At 39.4% G+C, this 23,997-nt stretch overlaps 1 protein-coding gene across 4 annotated transcripts in view; it reads left to right on the top strand.

The window, feature by feature from the left end:
• Nucleotides 1–23,997, top strand: part of ankrd28b (ankyrin repeat domain 28b) — a 230,108-nt gene that overhangs the window by 85,310 nt on the left and 120,801 nt on the right. For 2 of the 4 annotated variants that reach the window (XM_080209614.1, XM_080209610.1), the window contains exon 2: nt 15,688–15,771. In XM_080209614.1, the coding sequence (XP_080065740.1) occupies nt 15,688–15,771 (84 nt within the window). Of the gene's footprint in view, nt 1–14,354; nt 15,272–15,687; nt 15,772–23,997 lie in introns of those variants that run through there. The other 2 variants (XM_080209616.1, XM_080209600.1) reach the window with 2 other exon arrangements.

Here is a 23,997-nt window from a genome sequence, read left to right as displayed (position 1 = left end):
AACTCACAAGCTTTCGGGCACCTGACGAAGGGACAAACCCCGAAAGCTTGTGAGTTTACTATCGCATAAATCGGTTGGACTTAGACCTGGTGTTGTCAGACTTCTTACTGCTGTTTCCAAAGTGACAATGAAACACATTAACTTTGCATCCAGGTAAAATGCAAATTTGCTATCCATGTCCCAAATTCTCTTTGTACTGCTATTTACAACACAATATCTTCAAAACCCTTCTGGATGTTGGTAGACTCAGAATCTACACATTGTAAATATTCAGGAACTGTTGCCACTGCTTCCTCATGCCTTTTCAGTAGAGCAATCAAATCACTCCCTTAATCCCTAACAAACAAAACAGAGACCTACTGTCAGGCTGGCTTCATAACAGGTCACATGATTTGTATTTCCCCTAAATTTAAAGCTACATCCCAAAATATGATGTTATATATCTCATAGTTATAGCAATACTAATTTGACCACAACTGTTTCGTAGATCTATAAACAAGGCATAGAATTGCTTCAGCTACGTGCATATTTGGTTCCAAATTAAAATTGATGTTGAGGTTACGAAGAGGATGCAATGTAAATTCACTAGTATGTTGCTTGTGATTAGATGCCAGATAATATATTCTTTTTACAGAGGTATGCAGGGGCGTGGAATGTAGTACCAGAATTGGGGATTGAAGTAGAGATAATGTCAACTTGTGAAAAACACAAATGAAGGAAGAGGAGAATAAAAGGATAAAGGGTGATCGTGTAGGAATTCAGACAAGATTTTGCAGGACGGATAAAGATTGACCGAGTTGAATATTCCTTTCTGAATTGTAGCTTCTATGAAATATGGTGCCTTTAACATAGAAAAATGTTCGAAATGTATACAAAGGCACAATCCAAAAAAAGCGTCAAGTGACGACCAAAAATGAAAGGATAAATTCTAAGAGTAAGATTAAAGGCAGAGTGCAAGTTAGAGAGATTTGGATAACAAATTCCAGAGCATAGGACCCAGGCAGCTGAAGCCATGGCTGCCAACTTTGGGACATGATGTGGAGATGGTGGTGTTGGACTGGGGTAAACACAGTAAGAAGTCTCACAGTGCCAGGTTAAAGTCCAACAAGTTTATTTGGTAGGAAATGCCGCTAGTTTTCGGAGCGCTGCTACTTCATCAGCTGAGTGGGGAATTTTCTTTGCCAACATTGGGAGCATTGGAGAGTATAATGCTGGTTGTTATTGCCTTAAGTGTGAAAACTGACCCCTTCCAATACACGCCCCCACTATTCCCCATATCTGTGGCTAATGTCACCAAGTGGCAACTTGTGGATAAAGAAGACATGAAACCAAAATGTCTCGTCTCATGTTTACTGAACTTGAGCTCCATCTGCCACTTTTTTGTCCTTTCCACTATTTTGTCAAATTCCCAGGATGGTTCTTCTGGTCCGCAGAATTAGTTGCTAAGCCTCTTACTTGAACTCCACTCCCTTCAGCCCTATATAGAAGAGGACCTGGAACACAATCCTTCTAAACAGTAATTAACCCTTTGGTTAAATTCACATCCTTTAATCATCTTCAATAGCTTTTAATGAAATCAGATTGAATACTTAAAAGGCATGGGAGGGAGTAGGTCATATAGGATGAATGGATTGGGTGATGGAATTGGTTAAATTTGTTGTTATGATCCCTGTAGGTAACAACTTTCAAAAAGATTTGAAATTCCAGTTATTAGCTGAAAGAATGAAACAAGATTTCACTTTTGAAACCTTTACTGTCACATGACAAGTTTTATTTTGCAGGCTAGATCCCTGAAGGGCAATGTAAAATAGTGGGTTCCCCGGTATACTCTACAAGTGTTGACTTGCTGTGACAACTTTGTATGCAAAATATTGCTCTACATGCGTGGTCACAAATTTGCAGCACTAAAGCTGACGAAATACTGGATATTCCTTCAGCTAACAGTCAAAGCTTTAAGAAAAATATTAACATATCCTGGTACAAAAGCAAAGTTACTGCAACTGCCAGGAATTTGAAATAAAAACAAAAAATGCTGGAAGTGGTCACGATAGCATTTGTTCTGATGAAATTAAAACTCTTTAACGGTTTCTCTCTCCACAAATGCTGTCTTAGCTGCTGAGTTTTTGAGCATTTTCTGTTTTTATTATTAAGGTATATTGTGTGTTCACAATTTTAATGTCAAAAAGCTTGAACTGCTGTGTTGAAACACTATAGTCAGTCATTTGAATTGTATTTGATCTGAATTGAATCCAAGCACACCAGTTTTGCACATTTAGATAGAAATTGTAATTTAATAACAGGTGTTAGTTCAAAAGCTTTTGGAATTTTTAATTTCAGTTGCTTTCAAACTCATGCTGCTGCCCCACAAAATGGATGCAAGCTTCAAGTATCTGAGGAGTCAAGACTGGCACTGAACATTGTGCAACCATTAGTGAACATCTCAAATTCTGACCTGATGATGGTGGGAAGGTCATCATTGAAGATAGTTGACCCTTAAATACTATCCTGAAGAACTCCTGCAATGATGTCCTGAACTGAAATGATTGGCCTCCAATGACCATAGCTATCTCCCTATGACTCGCAACCAGTTGGGAGTTTTCTCCCTGATTCCCATTGACTTCAGTTTTGCTAGGTTCTTTGCTGCCACACTCATTTAAATCCTGCCTTGATGTCAAGGACAGTCACTGTCACTGCCTTCTGAAATTTACCGTCATTGTCCATGTTTGGACCAATGCTGTGTGAGCTTGGAAGCTAAGTGCCCACCCCAGGTGGAACCCAAACTGAGCATCACTGAGCGGGTTTTTGCTGTGTCAGTTATTAGGGTCCAAATCAGAAACCCCAAAATATATTAGGCAGTTAGACTAGACTCTGATTTTTTTTTTGATTTTTGTTAGTTATGATAAGGTGTTTCACTTTAGGTGTGATTCTATTGGCTCACTGGGAAGCTTTAACCAAACAAAGTTTTCTTAACAATACAGTGTAACTATAACAAATTAATTTGCTTAACTTTTTTCGATTGAAGTACTTAAATATGACGAGATACAATTCTTAATTACTAACCAATCAATATTAGTTTCAATCTAAGCAGTATTCCTCATAGACTTAAACTCTTTTTCAGAATCAGTTAGCAAACAACACAGGCTTATGTGCTGGGATGTGGACTTCAAGTCCTCAAACATTTGAACACTTATGGAGATAGAGGAATACCTGTTTTCTCACACTCAAACAGCAGCCTCCAGAGTGAGAAAAAAAAACCTTTTGCTCCTTTCAGGGTGAAATAGAAACTGCATGCTTTTCACTCTAAGCGTAGTTCCTCCCCTTCACGTGACTGTGTCTCTGTTAATCAACCTAATCAAACTTAATCTAAACAAAAATGCATAAGTCAGATTAAAACAAACACCCTATTAGCTAGGCTCAATTATTCTTTTTTTTCTCAGCATGTGGGCTGCCTGATTTGCAGACAAATCGACACCCAGGTAAACAGCTGAATTTTAAACATACACCTCACAAGAAACATGATATAAATACATTTCTTAAAGGCACAGTATCGTCAAGTATTTAATAGTACTGTCAACAACACTTTTCGTCACTTTGCTGATCGAAAATAGAATAATGTGTAGCAAGTGACCAGATTGGATATTTATCCTGTGTTTAATAGTCAAAACATAGCTGGATGAGTTCCAAGTGTCGGGTAGATGCCAGTCTTGTAGCTGTATTTGAACAGCTTGGCTAGGAATACAACAAGTTCTGCAGCACAATTCTGCAGTACTACTGCCAGGACATTGACAGGACCATTTATGTCTGTATCCATTGTCTTCAGATATACATTGGTATCATGTAGAATAAATTGAATTGGCCGAAGACTGGCATCTCTGATGCTGGGGATCTTAGGAAGACATTGAGAACTATCATACACTCAGCACTTTTGGCTGAAAGTGATTGCAAATGCTTCAGTCTTGCCTTTAGTGATTTGGTATTTAATTTTACTGAGAAAGGCCTTGCTATTTAAATTGTTTGAACCTCCTCTAAATGTATTTTGGCAGTCTTTGATTATGGTAAGACATTATAGTCTGGTATGATCCTGTCTTTGTACTCTGCATTTCCAGAAGAGCAGGAGTTCAATCAGTGATAATTGTGGATAATCCCTTCCCCTCCTTGATTCTGATGTTAATTTAGGATCCCTGATATTACCCTGTCTGAGATTGAAACTCAAAACCTTTGCTTTCGTATGATTCAGCTATATAGGGCCACTCTGGGGGTGGGAGGTCCTCTGACTTTGAGATTTAATTAACCCAGGATCTTGCTCTAGTATAAAATTGTTCTCATCTGTCATTTGATAAAAATCATTTAAAAATTGCTGCATGGCCTGTTTATTCAGTTAGTTAAATCGCAGATCAATTTGAATGTGCTATTTAAATATTAACCATGTCTGAGTCACTCCCATTTGGAGTTGTTTATCACTTAGTCTATTATTTATGCAGCAACATGCACAGCTTATAGTTCAATATACTCTAATCTACCTGGTACATACTGGGAATTGAAGCAACCCCATTCAGTTCATTTACTATAAGCCACAATTTTGGTTTATGATGAAGAGCAATGAAAGGTGGTCAGGAAGGCGAATGGGATGCTGGCCTTCATAGCGAGGGGGATTGAATATAAAAGTAGGGAGGTCTTGCTGCAGCTGTATAGGGCATTGGTGAGGCCGCAGCTGGAGTACTGTGTGCAGTTTTGGGCGCCGCACCTGCGCAAGGATATTTTGGCCTTGGAGGGAGTGCAGAGGAGGTTTACTAGGCTGATACCGGAGTTGAGGGGGTTGAGCTATGAGGAGAGGCTGAATAAACTAGGCTTGTACTCGTTAGAGTTTAGAAGAATGAGGGGAGATCTCATTGAGACGTATAAGATGATGAATGGGATGGATAGGATAGAGGTGGAAAGACTCTTCCCGCTCAAAAAAGACAGTAGGACTAGGGGGCACAGCCTCAAGATAAAGGGGGGGCGGTTCAGAACGGAGTTGAGGAGGAACTTCTTCACTCAAAGGGTGGTGAATCTCTGGAATTCTCTGCCCGTTGAAGTGGTGGAGGCTGCCTCGCTAAATATTTTTAAGAAGCGGGTTGATGGGTTTTTGATAAGAGAAGGGATTAAGGGTTATGGGGAGAGGGCGGGAAAGTGGAACTGAGCCACGACAGATCAGCCATGATCTTATTGAATGGCGGGGCAGGCTCGAGGGGCCGGATGGCCTGCTCCTGCTCCTATTTCTTATGTTCTTATGTTCTTATGAAATGTCATTTTTAAGCTGCACATGTTTTATGCAGCCATTCCCTTTGTTCTATGCCCAAATAATTACAGAAGATTTATTCTTTGGTTCAGCAAATGAAGTGTGTTGTCTGAATAAAGTTATCTAAATAAATGATATTCATCATATACCAGTAAAGGCGATCCACAGCAGTGATAAAGTTGTACTATTCTACTAATGATTGATTTATCTGAATACGCTATTAATGATATTAATATTGTAAATACATATTTGATGTGAAAATTGACCATTTGAAGCAAGAAATTATTGATTCCTGTCCTTCTACTAAAATGAGCATGCTCACAAAAGAATGATTGTCCATTAAAAAGCTTCTTTTACTTCCCGAAGACCTTCACAACCAATAGATTACTGCTGCTGTTACTGTTACACAGGCAAATGCAGAAACCAATTCCTGCAAACAAGATCTTTGAAGCAGCAAATAAGTGAACAATACCCTTGCCAGTTTTAGTTGGCTTGAAATGTCGTACATCCCCACGGAACTTATTTTTTGATAACAATTAGCTCTTTTTTTAAGCTCTTTCCATTTAACAGTAATTACAAAGCTTAACTAAGTGTGCTTTTAGCTTACGAAGAAAGATTGAATAGTCTGGGTCTGTACTCGTTAGAGTTTAGAAGGCTGAGGGGGGATCTTATAGAGATTTACAAGATAATGAAGGGGCGAGATAGGGTAGAGGTAGAGAGATTCTTCCGGCTTAGAAAGGATAGCAGAACTAGAGGGCACAGCCTCAAAATAAGGGGGCAGGGGGGCAGTTTAGAACAGAGTTGAGGAGGAACTTCACTCAAAAGGTGCTGAATCTCTGGAATTCTCTGCCCATTGAAGTCGTGGAGGCTACCTTGCTGAACATATTTAAGTCATGGGTAGATAGATTTCTGATAGACAGGGGAATTAAGGGTTATGGGGAGAAAGCGGGAAAGTGGAACTGATTAACCTCAGATCAGCCATGATCTTATTGAATGGCAGGGCAGGCTCGAAGGGCTAGATAGCCTACTCCTGCTCCTATTTCTTATGTTCTTATGTTTTTATACATGGAGGGAGATTCAGTTTTGACCTATGTTGTCTGTTTGGATATTTTTTAAAATGAGGCATGTTTCGTGAAGAGACCCGAGTTGCTGCTTGAAGGGTTTACAATTGACATGTTTTGTACACATGGCAATATCCCCAGGTATATGCTGGAGTTTAGTCATGCCGACGTTACAATCCCTGTAGAGATGGATAGCATTTAAAAAATATTCCAACTTGTGTCTGACTGAAGAATCATGCAAGAAGATTTCACATTTTAAGCCTTTCACTGTAGTAGGGAAACTAAAACAGTACTGTCCAAACACTATTCAGTTGGCAGTTTATCCTCTAAACTACTGAAACTCCTAACTTTTTTAAACAACAGAAAATCTCCTTCCACAGCTGTACTTTACTCTGCCCCTTAAGTGGGCACCAGTCCAATGCTATTCTCAGCTCACGTTGGCTTGTTTCCTGTTTCCTTTTCCAACCAGATAGCTTCTGATTTTGAACTAAATTTCACTGTGACAGATGAATTTGAGATTCTTCACTCTAGCTGAGCTAGCCAAATCTTTCAATTTTGTTTAAATCCTTGTGAGCTCTGTCTCTTCAACCTGAGCATGCACACTACAAATGTTTGGCATGGTTAACATTTCCTCTGTTTAATTGTAGGAATATCTGCTTCTATATTTTTTGCTCACTCAGTTCCCCTTCCCACGTTTCCTTCCCCCCCTTCCCCATGAACTCTTTCCCATCTCCGTAGCAACACATATTACATGGACTTTATCTAAGTAGGAACGATACCTAGGACCACCTATTCCTTAAATCCCCAACTTCACTCATCTGTCTGTAACTTGGAGATTTAAGTCTATTGACTTTCAGCACATCTGCTGTGATCATTGTTTACAGGTGTGAATATCTTGCATTATCTTGGCAGTAAGGTACCCTCTCGCCTTTAAGAACCAAGCTACCCATCTTTGTTGATGGGCAGAATTCAGTACTGGTCACATGATTCACCTTCCCTTCTCCATTTACTCTAAAGAGAGAGTCTGAAAGCATAACAATCTTAAAAACTTCATATTGTAACATTATCCAGGATCTACTTCCATGATAGTATAAACTAAGAGATGTAACAAAATGGATTATGTCTCTTACGCTTGTCCTCATCTCATCCTCATGTTTGAGAGCAGACCAAGTTAATAGTAGATGAGATCAGATTCTTATGAATTGTTGAACTGCTTTATGTAACAGCAAGGTTAACAGTCAAATATAATCTGATTTGTCTAGCATGATTGGTACAGATTATCTTTATAAAACAGTGCATGATAAAGATGACTCATCTCCACTCAACTGCTGGTTATCTTACTTATAAAAAAAAACAAGTCTTCCCAATGTTTCAAGTCACTTTCCATCAAGGAAAGCCGTTGCAGCCTTGTCTTTTACCATACCTGATCACCCTTCTGACTTTTCTGTTTCAAAAGGCCTTTTACCCTATCCGGTGTCCCAGTTTCTATCTTTTATCTCTCTTTTCAGACAGATGAGCACAGTAGCCTAATATTTATGGTCCTGGGCTAATAATATAGAAGTCGTGTTCAGATTCCACCAGGGCACATTGTAAAACTGAATTAATTTAATCTTGTAAGCACTAGCAAAATGACAGTGCAAGTTGCTGGATTGTTTTAATGACAAAACAAGTTTGATGGGGCAACTGGCTTGCTCCTATTTCTTATGATCTTATGAAACCAGTTGGTTCCATACCAGTGTATCTGTTATTTCTGCCTGGTCTGCCATATACATTTTCCAGTCATGCTCACTTCATTTGACGAATTAAAGGCAAGTCAGGATAAGTAATAATTATTGTCTTGCCAGTTTTGTCCACATCCCATGAACAAATGGGAAGAAAACAAATAAAGCAGGGTAAGTGTGAGGTGTTCTGAGCATCCAAACAAGCTTAACAAATTAATTATGCTTTGAACAAACTATAATGTTCAGTAATCCCTTCTTTCTAGGTTTTATTTCCAAACATCAGATGAGTATATTGCTTTAAATTAGAACTCTTTCCAAACCCATGCTCTGAAAAAATGGTCAAAAAATTCTGAAAATTCACATCACTTATGTCTACTGTTCTTCAATATTCATTTTTGTGGTAGATCCTTGACTTTTGAAATCTGACTGTTACTTTTTACTTTTAAAAATTAGACTGAACTGGAAAGCACAAGAAGCTGCATTCCATAATATAATCAAAATATTGAATGTTAACACCAAAACTATGTACAGTTTGTGGCAACCTCAATGTAAACTTCCTGAGTTTATTAAGATTGATGTCGAGGGGAACCCGAAAGGGAACTGATCTTCCAGGGTGCCAGCTATAGCAAGAGCATCACATTTATATTGCGTTTGCTAACTTTATAAAACCCTGCTTGGGCAAACAGCAATCCAAAACCCCACTGATACCAGTACAGGAAAGCTGAAGCGTTGAGGATTGTGAATATTAATCTGCGTCCCATCACTAGTTAAATTTTAGGGATTTAGTAACTCTTCATCATTTTTGCATCTCCACTGGCACCTCTACATCTAGATGTGATTCATGTTTTAATTTTCCTTCCGGCCACAATTGCTGGCCAATACAGTGATTCCTAAAAGGCCAGTAAAAGTCTGCGTGACAGTGAGCTGAAATGGTTTCTTATTGCAAAACTGATTTTCCTGAAATAGGATCCCACTATCAACATATTACTAAGAAGCAAGCCTTCTAACCGGTGCCCACAGAGCAGTCTTGCGTGAAACATGTTGCTGTTAAGTGCCAGGATTAATGCAATTTGAATTTTTGTCAGTTAGAAGCAGTTTTCAATTGTGAAATTCCAATCCCATATGGTTTGGAGACTCTCAAAGTATTTTCCATATTTCATGGCTGAGGTAATCAAGTATGGGGTTTTCCTAGTCACCGGCTTCTCACCTATCTAAGACTTCAACTTACAAACAAGTAGGGGAGGAAGTAAGTAAATTTGCCAATATTTATTGAAGCGTAACATTTTAGACTTGTACAGAAATATTACAGTTGTAAGTTCAACTTGTGTCTTAATAGAATTCCTGATTTATTTATGCAGAAGGGAACTGAAGTTGTTATGGAGTTGATTTGATTTTGAAACTCTGACTCATCCTAAATATATGTATGTATAATATTTAAATAGAAGATGAGTCATGCAGCCGGAAAGTTGAGCTGTTTTCATAATATACATTTTGAAGAAATGTTAACAGTAATGTAAATTTGAAGATGGCGTCCTATGAACCTCTTATTGCACAGAATTTACTTTTTCTGACATATTCGTTCTTGGCATGTGGGTGTCTTTGGCGAGCCCAACATTATGAGGAGGTGGTGCTGAACTGTCGTCTTGAACTGCTGCAGTCCATGCAGTATCTGTACACCCACAGTGCTGTTAGGGAGGAAGTATTAAAAACTTTGTTTATAAATTCTTCCAGATTGCTTCAATGTAGCAGGCGTACACTAAAGTATGTCACAGGCTGCATGCACTTCAGAAACTGCTGGTATAAACACCCAACTTACATCACTATAGAAGCAGTGTAGAAACTTGCCATTTGTTATATTTAGTTTAATTAATTAAAACTTAATAGGCACTGACTTAGAGCTATTGAATAGCAAAACCTGTATTAGGTGCAGTGGAAGTGGATTTAGTATCTTCATTCAGGCCACCTTTCCAACAGTGATAAGTGTATGGGTTCAGGATAAGAAACTAATGTGTGGTACTCCTGATCAGTTTCTGAAACCATATCTGAAACAAGATATGGTAAGAATAAATAATTGCCCATGATTCTACTGCTTCTCATTCTTACACCTCACCCCACCCTCTCGTTCTGCCATTTTAGTTACACATCACATAGTGAGAAGCACAAAAGATTAGCATATTGTCCTTTCACTTCAAAATTTGTTCAAATGCAGCCCAGGATAAATGATTGAAGATACAAGGGACATATGTGCGTCTTCAAGTGGCAACATCCACTCCCCTATACTCATCAATGATCTTTGTCATTTCCTCGAAAAATTTGATTAAGTTAGTGAGACACGACCTTTCCTTCACAAAGTCATGTTCCCTCTGGCTAATATGTCCACTTATTTCCAAGTGGGAGTAAATCCTGTCTCAAAGAATCCTCTCCAACAATTTCCCTATCATTGAGATAAGGCTTACTGGCCTGTAATTATCTGGATTATCCTTGCTATCATTGCTATCCTCCTTAAACAAAGGAACAACATTGGCTATTCTACAAAGGAACAACATTGGTTATTCTCTAATTGGCTGTGACCTTATTGAAGCCATCAATGCAATAAATATTCTGCATTTCTTACTCAACATCAACTTAAATTCTAATGAACAATGAATATATAGCCCGATGTCTTACACTCTTTACAGATAATTGACCTGATGTCTATTTCTAGAAATTTACATTTTTTAAAATATGAAATGTCTTAAGGCTGAAAGTCAGCTTTCTAGGAATATTTAGTGACTAAAGGGAAATATGTAAATAGTATTTTGTCATTTATAATTTGACCCCCCATTTTGAGAATCCAGAGTTGTCAAGTTAATGGTGGTACTATTATATAGTTAACTGGTGTCATGGTCAATGCATGACAGGGAAAAAAAATCAGCTAGACTGGATCTCTGAAGATGGAAGGGCATGTTTGTAGGGTGGTGAAAAAGGCACATGGGAACACTTGCCTTTATCAATTGAGACTTCAGATTACAAAAGCAGGGAAGTCATGTTGGAGTTGTACAGAACTTTGGTGAGACTATAACTAGAGTAATATGTGCAGTTCTGGTCACCACATCATGAGAAGGATGTGATTGCATGCAGAGGAGATTCACCAAGATGCTATCTGGGAAGAAACATTTAAATTATAAAGAAACTTTCGATAGGCTTGGGTTGTTTTCATTGAAGCATTGAGACTTTTGGGGGATGTGACAAAAAAACTTTTTTACCCAGTGGTGGTGACAGTCTGGAATGCACTGCTTGGGTGGGTGGTAGAGGTGAATTGCTTCACATACTTTAAAGAGTACCTAGATGAGCACTTGGCTGTGGGCCAAGTGGTGGTAGCTGGGATTAGGTAGGAGGTCAGGTGCATCTCAAGTGTTAGTGCAAACTCGGTGCACCAAATGACCTCTTCTGCATTGTACGATTCTATGACTATTTTATAAAATCATTTTTTTTCCTCTGCTGATAAAAATGGAAAATTGGTGAACTAATAGTATGACTCCAGCTCGTCACCTGATGCCTTGCAGTACTTTCAAAGTAAGAGAGGCTATGGGGATGGTGAATCCATTCCAGCAAACTTTGAACAAAGAAAACCTTTGCCGGTCTTAATCTCCCATAATGGTGCTAATGGCTGAAGCATTAGCAATTTTGACTTAGTAGCCTCAACAATGGAGAACATCGCTCCAAAAACAAAAGGAATCCTAACTCCAATTAAACCTCAAGATCCAGTCATCCTGTGTCCAACATTGAAAACGTAACCGGGCCTCCCCCAAGCTGCATTGTGATATCGCCTGTTGGAATTGAATTCTGGCAGTTACTGTTCTTGATCTTGAACATGAACTGGAATCTAGGCACAATCTGTGCTGTCTGTCTTCAAGCCAGTGGCAGCAGAAAGCACTCAGGCCTTCATCAAATCTGCCAACTATTGAAACTTTGGGATTCATGCCTCCAGAATATTCATTCTCTGTGCCTTCTCCCATCATGAAAATCTCACTCTGGGAAAGCAGAGCAACTGCAAGGAACATTCAATTGACTTCTGATTCTGGACTCCGGATACGTATAAAATTCATACTTTATCGTGGTTGTGCCCTGAATTTTCCTTATCCCCCATTTATTGAGCAAGCGAAAAATGGTTGGACATTATGAAACTCCTCTTGTGTGTATGCATGCAAAAGTAAACCAACCCTTTTATTTTCATTTTACCTCAAATTTATTGCTCCCCACTGATAAAGTTTTCAGATTGCGTCTTGGTGTATCCTGGTTGGTATGCAGGATTGGGAAGGACACAGATTTGTATTTAACTTACTTGATGGGGCCAATAGAATTAGTATCATAGAATCATATAGTGCAGAAAGAGGCTATTTGGCCCTTCGAGTCTGCACTGGCCACAATCCCACCCAGGCCCTATCCCCATAATCCCATGCATTTACTCTAGCTAGTCCCCTTGGTATTATGGGACCATTTAGCATGGCCAGTCCACCTAACTTGCACTTCTTTGGACTGTGGGAGGAAACTGGAGCACCTGGAGGAAACCACGCAGACACAAGGAGAATGTGCAAACTCCACACAGTCTGTGACCCAAGCTGGGAATTGAACTTGGGTGCCTGGTGCTGTGAGGCAGCAGCGCTAACTACTGTGTCACGATGCCATCCCATAGCTGACATCTGCTTAGTGATTTCCTGGTGATTTTGGAAACTAGAAAAAGTGTATTTATCCTGCAGTTAAATTAATATTAAATTACAAATTCTTATTTCTTGTTATTTAGAGGGTGGGAAGCTTTGGGCATTGAAAGGACTCCCAACTTCTCTTGTTGAATAGGCTTAGCTACAGGAGTGGTGAGAGAAGATAATTAATTCCATCGGAGTTGAATATTGAAGCAGTGAGATACTTTGCAAACCACATACTGAATTTAAAAAAAATAAGATAATTACCAATGGAACCAGCGAAAAAAATTCCCGGTAAGGCAGCAACTGAAATACTTCTGGTGACGTTAATAAAGATTTACTGTACATATGTGTCTAAGGAATAGTTGGTGATGTTGGCAGGCAATTTGCTCTATATGTCTAATTTTTAAGACGAAAGTTATCTTTCAGAGTCGGGTGTGCTAACAGATCTTTCTGACGCCATGACAGAAATTTTTTCACCATTTTAAAAAACCAGAAAACAGGGTACATGAGACCATTGTAAACGTTTTTCTTATGTTTTCATCATAATGTGAAAGGAATACAAATGCCCAATGCCAATTCAGTGCATGTTTTCGTCATCATCTGTTTAGAACTCCCACAGAAAATAGATTAATTTGGAATAAAACCTGCTTCACAGAATGTAATGTTTTTCCATGCTGCTCTTTTATAGGCTGCATGCTTATAAGTAAGCTTTCCCAGGTATTTATGTAACAAAACAAGGATGAAGTTCAAGACTGCATTTTTTAAATTTTAGAGGCACTTGCAAGTTATGCAAGACCCTCACTTTGCACTTCTGAATTAAATTACCAAAACCATCTATCTATCCATTATCATGATTTTTTGATGTTTGCGATCTCATGTATTTGTTTTAGTGACTACCCAAAATATTACATGCTAAATATTTGTGGGAAGTGAAGCTTTATCTGGCCAATTTTCTGCTGCAGCCTTGATTTTATGAGTACGTTGGGAGGTTCTGGCATTTGTGCTTTTAGTAGGAAATGTTAACCGTTTGAAGGAAGCTCCTGGGTATTCAAGCTTTTGTACGACTGCAATTCTGCTAATGATATGGAAGAAGGAACACTTAATTCTTTATTTTTAACATGAACCAAATAAAAGATTACTCATTATGTTGGGTCCTCCCTGTGGCACTATTAGTCAGCAGAGCCAATGAACCAGTTTTCCATTCAGCTTTGATTGGAAGCTGTTAAATTGGAGCTATTCTGCAATAAAGCTGCCTTAACGTCAGACTAGTCATTTATTCACATCTCTGGCATGCACAGTTGAAATTGCAAGGGCAGCCAGAAAGCAGCACGCGAGAGGAAGCTACCAGAATTCTGCTGCTGCTCTGTCTGCGATCAGAATATATATAGAGCTGAAATGGTGGCTATGCGATGGATATCTGCTGACTGTTTTTTAATGTAATGGATTCAGTGAAACAAGAATTGATGCTTAATGCAAGAAATTAGTGATGCTGGATTGTAAACTTGAACTGGCAGACTGACAGAAGCTTGACTTGAAGCACATGGGAAAATACCATAGACGCTGCTTTTTTTTACTGCAGTCAGTGTTGAAGATTGACGCGGCTTTCTTTTAACTTGTTATCCAAAGGAAACTATTAACTATCGGTTGTCTCGGGAAGTCTGCATTCAGATTTTTTCCCGGATAATCGTAGTTTCTTGTTCGGTGCTATTGAAGGAAGTGAATTGGACTGCATGTTTTCAGCTCATTGAATCCCCCATTGGAGTTTCTGCAGTGACTAGCTGCTGGAGAAAAGTGACTGGTCAGCACGGCATCATTGCCAACAGAGTAATTGTCCTATTCTGATTCTGGGTCGTACTTGTATTCTCCACCTTTTTGTACAGCGAGTCCTGTCTGTCGTGTTCGTGTTCTCTCTTTCTCTGCCCCCTTTTCTCTTTCATCTGGCCTGTGTTTAATTGTACTGCGGTGGAGGTCACTAAATTAATCTTCATGTGAAATTGGTTTGTAGTTTCTCCTGGATACTGCTTCAGCCTGATGAAAATCTATCGTACAGGGAAAAAAATCTTAGGCCTTCTGTCATGGAGAGCTGCTCGGTTTCTCTACGTTTGTAAATCACTGAAGATCTAAACCACATGATTTGCCTGCTTTTCTATTTAAGGAATGGTGTCATGTCACCCATAACAACAGTTGCGGTGCATCAAGGATATTCTGTCAAATAAGGAACCAATTCAGTATCACTGTATGTGTCGGCCCCGGGGCTGATTTTACACCGGAACTACTACTATAAATCATATGGATCAGACCGGCGTATAATCTCCAACATAGGCAATTGTCGTTTTCCATTGAAAAGTGAAATTGCTGTCTCTGAATAAAGATCATAAAAATAGTCTGTAAACAGGAGATCGGATGAGCCGAGTGTGTATTGTTGTTCTGGAGGAGGTGGACGATGATTCCCCTGTTATTACTTCTAAAAAGCTTGAGGAAAAGTATGAGGATGTGTTAAAGTCAGTTTCACCTGAAGATGGAAGGGTGAGCATATCACAACTTATCTAAACATACCTGTACATTTACTGCATCTGCTACAATATGGTAAATGTGCATGTCCAGATTTTATCTGTTCTTTTCGGACAAATTTATAATCTTTCAAGAGGAAAATCTGGAGCGTCCAAACATTTGCACCTTCAAAGGCTTGGCAACTGAGGATAATAAGCTTGATAAGTTGTATGTGTTTACATTCCTAATGAATTGTATGCCAACTGTTTCTGGGTCATACTTTGGAAAATTTCACACTGAACATTAGATCTCTGAATGACATTGGTGTGTTTAACAAATCCTACTTGCAGTGACTGTGATATATGTAGTCCATATTTGTCAGTTAGTGATGTCATAGCCATATGGTGAGTTATTTTTACATGTTTAATCTTATGTTTCTTTCAATGTTGCAGCCACCACTGGTTCAAGCTATTTTTAATGGAGATCCAGATGAAGTCCGTAGCCTAATTTTCAAAAAAGAGGATGTCAATGTACAGGTAAGTAACGTAAATTGATTATCGCTTCCCACTCCCACATCCATCCATTGAAGTGTTCATGGCCTGTTGGTCTTAAATTGCCATCTGAGTAACTTTAAAAGCTTATAGGGATTTCAAAGTTTGCCTCTTTATTCTACCTACTGTTCTCACCACATTTTGTATCTGTATCTGCATCTGCAATCTCCTGTTTTCCTCCCATTTTGTTTACTTATTTTGGTATCTTCAAATGGCTTAGTGGGCTGGCCTCTTGGTGTGTTAACAGATGTTGTTGATTCCTTGTGCAATTTGTGATTTTGATTGAACCGTTAAGTGAACAAAAGCTTGTTACCTTTCTCTCTCCTTCGGCTCCCTCCTCACAGTCTTTAGGCAGGCAGCAAATTTGGTTACTGAGTCTCATCAGCATGCTTTCAAGGATCTCCTTGTTGTTTGCTTGCCTGTTATGCCTCCTGTTGAAAATGTGCCAAGTATCCAACAGAAAAAACTTTTTCAATGTGCCATTCTATGAATTTATTTGCCCTGACAATGCTTGCTCCAATTTCAAATTGGTCAATTGGAAACTTGATTTTAAAAGCCAAAATCATTCTGTTCAAGTTCCATTCTTGAACTTCCTGTAAATCAAGTTTTATTTTATCATTCATTCTTCTGTTCTCAATATTTACATAGAAACGGTTGGCAAGGAATTTTAAAAATGATTTTTGGGAGCACTAGCACCAATTCATTAGCTGATCTACTTGCCTTATCTAGCTGTAAGTGTAATTATGATGTTTGAAAATGTTCTGCTTACATGTCTTTAAGTTGTTTATGAAAACCCCAATACACATATAGGCCAAAAAATGTTTCTCGTGCATCCATTTGCAAATACCGTTCATAGAGTTTAATCCCTGCTTAAAGCTGTGCTTTATGACTAAGTTGTGGTTTGTGTAGTTTAATGGATTTGGTCTTTTTTGATTATTATTAAATTAAAATGCATTTAGATCCAAATTCTGTACAGTGGTTATTTATTGAATCTTGATGAAGAAGGTCAGTAATACCTGATATCATTATGGCTCCTTATTAAGAAATCAGTTTTTTTGGCACTATGAAAAAAACCAATTAGCAGAAAGACTGGATGTCTGAGGATTCTATTTGAATTTGGTGCTACATGGTATTAACTCATTATATACAACTGGTTAAATCTTTAAAGAGGCAGCCAATATGTCTTTAATTTCAACAATGGTTTTTAACTGCTGAATAAAATAAAATATTAATAAATGCACTTTCATTGGCAACTTTGACATCACATTGGGCAATTTTCTCCTGTATAAGATACATTTTTTGAGTCTAGGCAAGAATTCCTTTGTACTTATTTTGGGAGAGCTATTCCGACTAGAGATCTTCAAAATTCTTCTGTTCACATGTCTCTCCCTCCACCCCCTCAAATTTCTGGGGCAGTCTTTTAACAATAGGCAGGTGAAAATATTTTGACAAGTTGGCGTTAAACTTGGGTAACCAGACAGGGAAGAATAATTTAAAATAGTCCCTATTAAGTAATTTTGATTTGATTTATTATTGTCACAAGTATTCGTATACAGTGGAAAGTATTGTTTCTTGTGTGCTATACAGACAAAACAATACAGTACGTAGAGAAGACAAGGAGAGGGTGCAGAATGTAGTGTTACAGTCATAGCTAGGGTGTAGAGAAAGATCAGCTTTGTACTAGGTAAGTCCATTCAATAGTCTGATGGCAGCAGGGAAGAAGCTGTTCTTGAATCAGCTGGCACATGTCCTCAAACTTTTGTGTATTTTTCCCAATGGAAGAAGATGGAAAAGAGTATGTCCAGGATGCATGGAGTCCTTAATTATGCTGGCTGCTTTTCCAAGGCAGTGGGAAGTGTAGACAGAGTTAATGGATAGGAGGCTGGTTTGAGTGATGGACAGGGCTTCATTCACGACCCTTTGTAATTTCTTGTGGTCTTAGACAGAGCAGGAGCCATACCGAGCTGTAGCATCACCGGAAAAAATGCTTTCTGTTGTGTATCTGTAAAAGTTGGTGAATAAGTATGAGTAAGTTTTCTGACCAGCTTATTCATGGAGATGATTTGTTTTAAAGTTTAACCTCTTCCCTAGTCATCTTCAATGTGTTTGGACTTGAGAGGCATAATACTCCGGCAATTCATCGTAAGAGAAGATAGAATGGTCATTATGGTATGATACTGGACACCTAGCTCAACGTTAATTTTCACCTTCTGAAAAAATGAGTACAAAACATGGTCAATTTCACTGTGGAGTGGATATTGCACAGACTGCAAGGTTAACTTTGCTTTGTTGTAACACAGAGTTGGTGGAGGCACTAAACCAATATTTTGCCTCTGTCTTCACAGAGAGAATAATGAAGAGTTTCCAAAAACTCCAGTTAATGCAGAACAACTTGGTTCAATAACTGTTACTAGGGAGAGGGTATTGAATAAACTAATGGGATTAAAGGCAGATAAGTCTCTGGGACTTGATGGTCTGCACCCTAAGATATCAAAGGAGGTAGCCGCAGAGATAGTGGATGCATTGGTTGTGATACTTCAAAATTCTGGTAAGGTCCGAGTGGATTGAAAACATGCTGATGTGACGCCACTATTCAAAAAGGGAGAGAGGCAAGTAGTAGGGAACTATAAGCCAGTTAGCTTACAATAAAAGCAAAATACTGCAGATGCTGAAATCTGAAGCAAAAACATAAAATGCTGAAAAATCTCCGCAGGTCGGAAAGCATCTGTGGGAGAGAATAGAGCCAAAGTTTTGAGTCTAGATGACCCTTTGTCAGAACCTCATCAGCTCTGACGAAGGGTCATCTTGACTTGAAACACTGGGTGGGATTTTACAGCCTCACTCGGCTGAGATTGTAAAACCTCGCCCGAGGCCTATGAAGATTTCTGTTCTGGGAACGTCACCCACCCTGATTCCGGAATGGGCGAGGTGGTAGAGTGTCGGCTGTTGGCTCTATTCTCTCCCCACTGATGCTGTTGGATCTGTTGAGATTTTCCAGCATTTTCTGCTCTTGTTTGGCCAGTGGTGGAGAAGTTGCTGGAATCGACCATTAAGGAGGAGATGACTGAGCATTTGGAAAGACAAAGCTCAATCCACCATTGTCAGCATGGCCTAATGAGGGGAAAGTCGTGCTTAACAAACTTGCTTGAGTCTTTTGGGGATGCAGCCAGCAGGTGGATAGTGGGAAGCCAATGGATGTGGTATGTCTAGACTTCCAAAAGATGTTTGACAGAATGCCCCACAAAATACTGATCCAGAAGACGAGATTGCAGGGCGCTGTGGCTGGAGTGCCAGGTTGGATTGAGGATTGGCTGACTGACAGAAAACAGAGTGTTGGGATAAATGGGTCATTCTCTGGCTGGCAAAATGTAACTAGCGGGGTGCCACAAGTGTCAGCCTTCAGACCTCAACTGATCGCAACCTCTATACATGATCTGCGAGCAGAGACAGAGTACTATAGCAAAATTTGCAGACTAAAATGGGTGAAAAGCAGGCAGTGAAGAGAATATAAAGATTCTGCAGACGGATATAGAAAGACCAGGAGAATTGGCCAAAATTTGGCAGATGAAGTTTAATGTCGACAAGTGTGAGGTTATCAATTTTGGCAGAAAAAAATAGAAAGGCAAATTATTATCTAAATGGAAAGCAGATTCAAAATGCAACCGGCCAGTAGGATCTGATTGTCAACGTTCATGAATCGCAGAATGTCAATATACAGCTGCAGCACATAATAAAGAAGACAAATGCGATGTTGGCAGTTATTGCAAAAGGACTAGAGTATAAAAGTAGAGAAGTGTTGTTGCAATTGTAAAGGGTGTTGGTGAGAGCACATCTGGAGTATTGTGTCCAGATTTGGCCTCCTTATTTGAGGAGGGATGTGGTGACATTGGAGGCAGTTCAGAGGAGGTTCACTAGATTGATTCCAGGGATGAAGGGGTTGACATATGAGGAGTGATTAAACAGTTTGGGCTTGTACTTGCTGAAGTTTAGAAGGATGAGAGGGGATCAGATCGAGGTATATAAAATTTTAAGAGATTGATGAAACAAATGTAGACTAAGTGTTTCCTTTTCTGGTGCACTATACGACAGGAGATCATAGATATAAGTTGCAAGGCTGTAGACTTTAAAGTAAGGTGAGGAGGAACTACTTCTCGCAGAGGGTGGTGAATTTGTGGAACCCGCTGCCCCATAGCACGATGGGGTTTCAAGAGGGAAATAGATATATTTCTAATAAAAAATAGGAAAGAGGGGATAGCGTATGGGAACAGGTGGGGACCAGGGAGAGATCAGTTGTGATCTGATTGAATGGCGGACTGGGCTCGAAGGGCTGAATTTGCCTACTTCTGCTCATAGAAAACATAGAAACATAGAAATCCCACAGTAGAGAAGGAGGCCATTCGGCCCATCGCGTCTGCACCGACCACAATCCCACCCAGACCTCACCCCCACTAATCCCTCTAATCTACACATCTCAGTTCACTAAGGGCAATTTTAGCATGGCCAATCAACCTAACCCGCACATCTTTGGACTGTGGGAGGAACACAGTAAAAAGTCTGACAACACCAGGTTAACCAGAGCACCCGGAGGAAACCCACGCAGACACAGAAAATGTGCAAACTCCACACAGACAGTGACCCAAGGCGAGAATCGAACCCAGGTCCCTGGAGCTGTGAAGCAGCAGTGCTAACCAGTGTGCTACCGTGCTGCCCCTAATTCCTATGTTCCTATAACAGCATGATAAGCTAAGTTTTCATATCTTACTCAGAATTATCTGAGAACACTCCTGTAAATGTTCTGAGGCATTCTTCTGCTCGAAGTGTTGTACAAAGTAGTCCCACTTGAAAGTACGTTATAGTATTTAACACAACATTAGTTGTTTTGAACAGCAATATATTCCCTTGAGCTTATTTTGGTATTTATCTCAGTATTCAATATATTTATCTAGGCAGGATGGTGGCACGGCTGCGTTACAGCGGTAGGGATCCAGAGGGGAGGGCCAGGTTGGGATATTCTTTTAGCGATTTGGTGCGGACTTGATGGACAAAGTGGCCTCTTTCTGCACTGTACAGATTCTACGGTTCTCTCTCTAACCTCCTGTCTTTTGTGTGGGATTATGGGGATGGGGAAGGATAGAGGGCGTGCGTAAGACACTCTAAGTCAGTGCAGACTCAATGGCCTCCTTCAGCACGTTAGGGATTCTATGTCTGAAATGTCTTACTGTAGACTACTAACTCATATATTGAGTGTGGTTCTATTTGTTCATGGATATATTAGCACAGTCTTGGCAATTGCCTACACCTCCATACCACTGCCCGATCCAACATCTGTCCTGGAACTTAATTTGTGGGTTGCTGCTGACGACGCAAACTTTATTGAGGTGTTTTTGAGCATGTAACATTCTGAAGATATAGAGAAGAACTGAAGGACTGTCTCTATGTGTGAAATTTTTTAATTAGAATGACTTTAAGGGCGGCATGGTGGCACAGTGGTTAACACTGCTGCCTCACAGTGCCAGGGACACGGGTTCAATTCTGAACTTGGGTGACTGTCTATGCGGAGTTTGCACATTCCCCCTGTGTCTTCATGGGTTTCCTCAGGATGCTCCCGTTTCCTCCCACAGTCCAAAGATCCGTGGGTTAGGTGGACTGGCCATGGTAAATTGCCCCATAATATCAGGAGGATTAGCAGGGTAAATGTATGGGGATAGGGCATGGGTGGGATTGTTGTTGGTGTAGGTTTGATGAGCCAAATGGGCTCCTTCTGCAATGTAAGATTTCTAAAGTATATCCTTGAGTCTGCTTTCTAGAATAAATGATGGACCTGAGTAAGGAATTCATTGTGGCTTTCCTTCCAGGTCAAATTAGCAAGAGAAGCTAGGGGTCAGACAAGGCCCAAACAAGTAAGTTTCACAGTTTAAAAAAAAAGTCTAAAGTTTTGTGTTGTGGGACAGAAGAATCATGTGAGCCCCTCCACAAGGAAATTTAAACTCCCTAAACCTCTTCCTGCAACTGGTCCTTCACAGCAACTGCTGCTGCCCGAAATTGCCCACTCATGCACTGGAACAGCTTTTACTGTTTAGCACTCCCATACCCCTCCCCAAATTTTAGGTGGCAAACTGATGTAGGGCATCAAGGAGTAAAAGTTGTTCAATAGGTCAGGACAATTTTTGACCCACCTGAATTGCTGACCCCAAGTTAAAATCTTGGTGTTGGTGTTTTGTTTTTCATTTCATGCACATTCTTCTAAATTGTTTCATTACTTAGTGGTTGACAAAGCTTGGAAAGCTACAACATTTTATCTCAGAAATAATGCTGCAATATACTTATTTTAAACACACAGTCTATCAACTATCAAGTGGTCTGCAAGTACCGCTGTTGATGAAAAGCAGAACTACATCCATTATGGAAAAGGCAGATTACAAACCTCCTCAACAATATTGTTCTGTTCACATTTAAGTAAAGTTTTAAAAGGGTAATCAAACTCGCAATGGAATTTCACTGCCAGTTAGCAGAAAAATAATGGAATCTTTACTCAAAGATGTAATAGAAAAATATTCAGAATTGGAAACATAATAGTTCACATTTCAAAAGATGTGGTCATGCTTGACCAATCTTATTTTTTAAAAGAAGTACTGGAAGTGTAGACAAGGCAATGTAGTAGATATAAAATTGGATTTTCAAAGAGCTTGGGTCATGAGTACAGTGCCATATTGAAGGTCAGATCACACACGTGGAATCATAGCTGACTGGATGGCAAGCTGGCTCCAAAACAGAAAACAAAGTAGTTTTAAGAGTAGCTGCTCTGGTTGCATCACTGATATCTGTGGAACGCCACTTCACGCTATTTGTCAATGTCGTTAATTTACTTAATGATTTGGCCTTGTGAATTGGGAGTAAAATTTCAAAATTTGCTGATGTAGTGAAATTGGAAGCTGTGGGTAATACAAAGGAAGAATGTAACCAAATGCAAGAAGAATTAATAACCTTGCAAAATAGGCAAGTAATTGGCAAATTAGTTTCAGTATAGCTAAGTTTGAGATGCTGCATTTTAGGATGAAGAATAAATAGGTTACATTCTGCTTAGGTAATCTGAATAGAGTGAAGCAGCAAAGGATAGAATCATAGAATCTCTACAGTACAGAAGGAGACCATTCGGCCCATCGAGTCTGCACCAATCACAATCCCACCCACACCCTATTCCCGTAGCCCCACATATTTACCCTGCTAATCTCCCTGACACTAGGGTCAATTTAGCACAGCCAATCAACCTAACTCGCACATTTTTGGAGTGTGGGCGGAAACTGGAGTACCTGCAGGAAACCCATGCAGGCACAGGGTGAATGTGCAAACTCGACACAGATAGTGACCCGATGCTGGAATTGAATCCGGGTCCTGATGCTTTGAGGCAGCAGTATTAATGCCATGGTGCCGCCCCTGAATCTGGATCTAGGGGCATGGATACACGTAACCAAATGTAGGGATATTGTCAGTGTCATTTAAAAAAGCACTCAGTACTGGAGTTTATTGTACTGGAATTGAAAAGCAGATGAATTATGTTAAACATGTGTTAAATCTTGGACAGACTATCCTTGGAGTGCACTGTTTTAGTCTTCATATTTTAACAAAGAAATAGAGGCATTGATGAAATTTCAAATAAGATACCAGAACTGAGGAGATAAGCAGAATTGGCTAAACAGAAAAGTTAGGGCTGATGGATAATAACATAATGGAAGAGTTTAATAGTGTAGTAGAAGAAATGTTTCTACTTGTGGGGAGACAGAAGGTAGAGGTCATAAATATAATGTAATGACTAATAAATCCAATAGGGAATTCAAAAGACATTTTTTTACTCCAAAAATGATTAGGATGTGGAACATGCTACCACAAAGATTAATAGAGGCCAGGGGCTCACGTGAAGCATAGACCAGTTGTGCCAGATGAGCTGTTTATGTGCTGCATACTTGTAAGTATTACAGAGTGACAGATAAATGTATCACAAACCTGCAATTCAGAACTAAAATTCAAAAGTTTCAACTAAATAAGAGAAAAGCAACTAAGTTAACCTTTTCATTAGACAATATAAATGATATTGACCTCTTTAAATATCTTAATATTATGCATTGAACCATAGAAATTTACAGCATGTGAGGAAGCTATTTGGCCCATTTTAACTGCAGTATTCAATTTCCCTGAAAATGTTAAATATTTTGC

This window comes from Carcharhinus amblyrhynchos, chromosome 2 (genome assembly GCF_965287045.1).
Source record: "Carcharhinus amblyrhynchos chromosome 2, sCarAmb.v2.hapA, whole genome shotgun sequence".
Classification (NCBI taxonomy): Eukaryota; Metazoa; Chordata; class Chondrichthyes; order Carcharhiniformes; family Carcharhinidae; genus Carcharhinus; species Carcharhinus amblyrhynchos.
The sequence above is the reverse complement of the archived record's forward strand: the minus strand, read 5'-3'. Positions and strand labels throughout refer to the sequence as shown.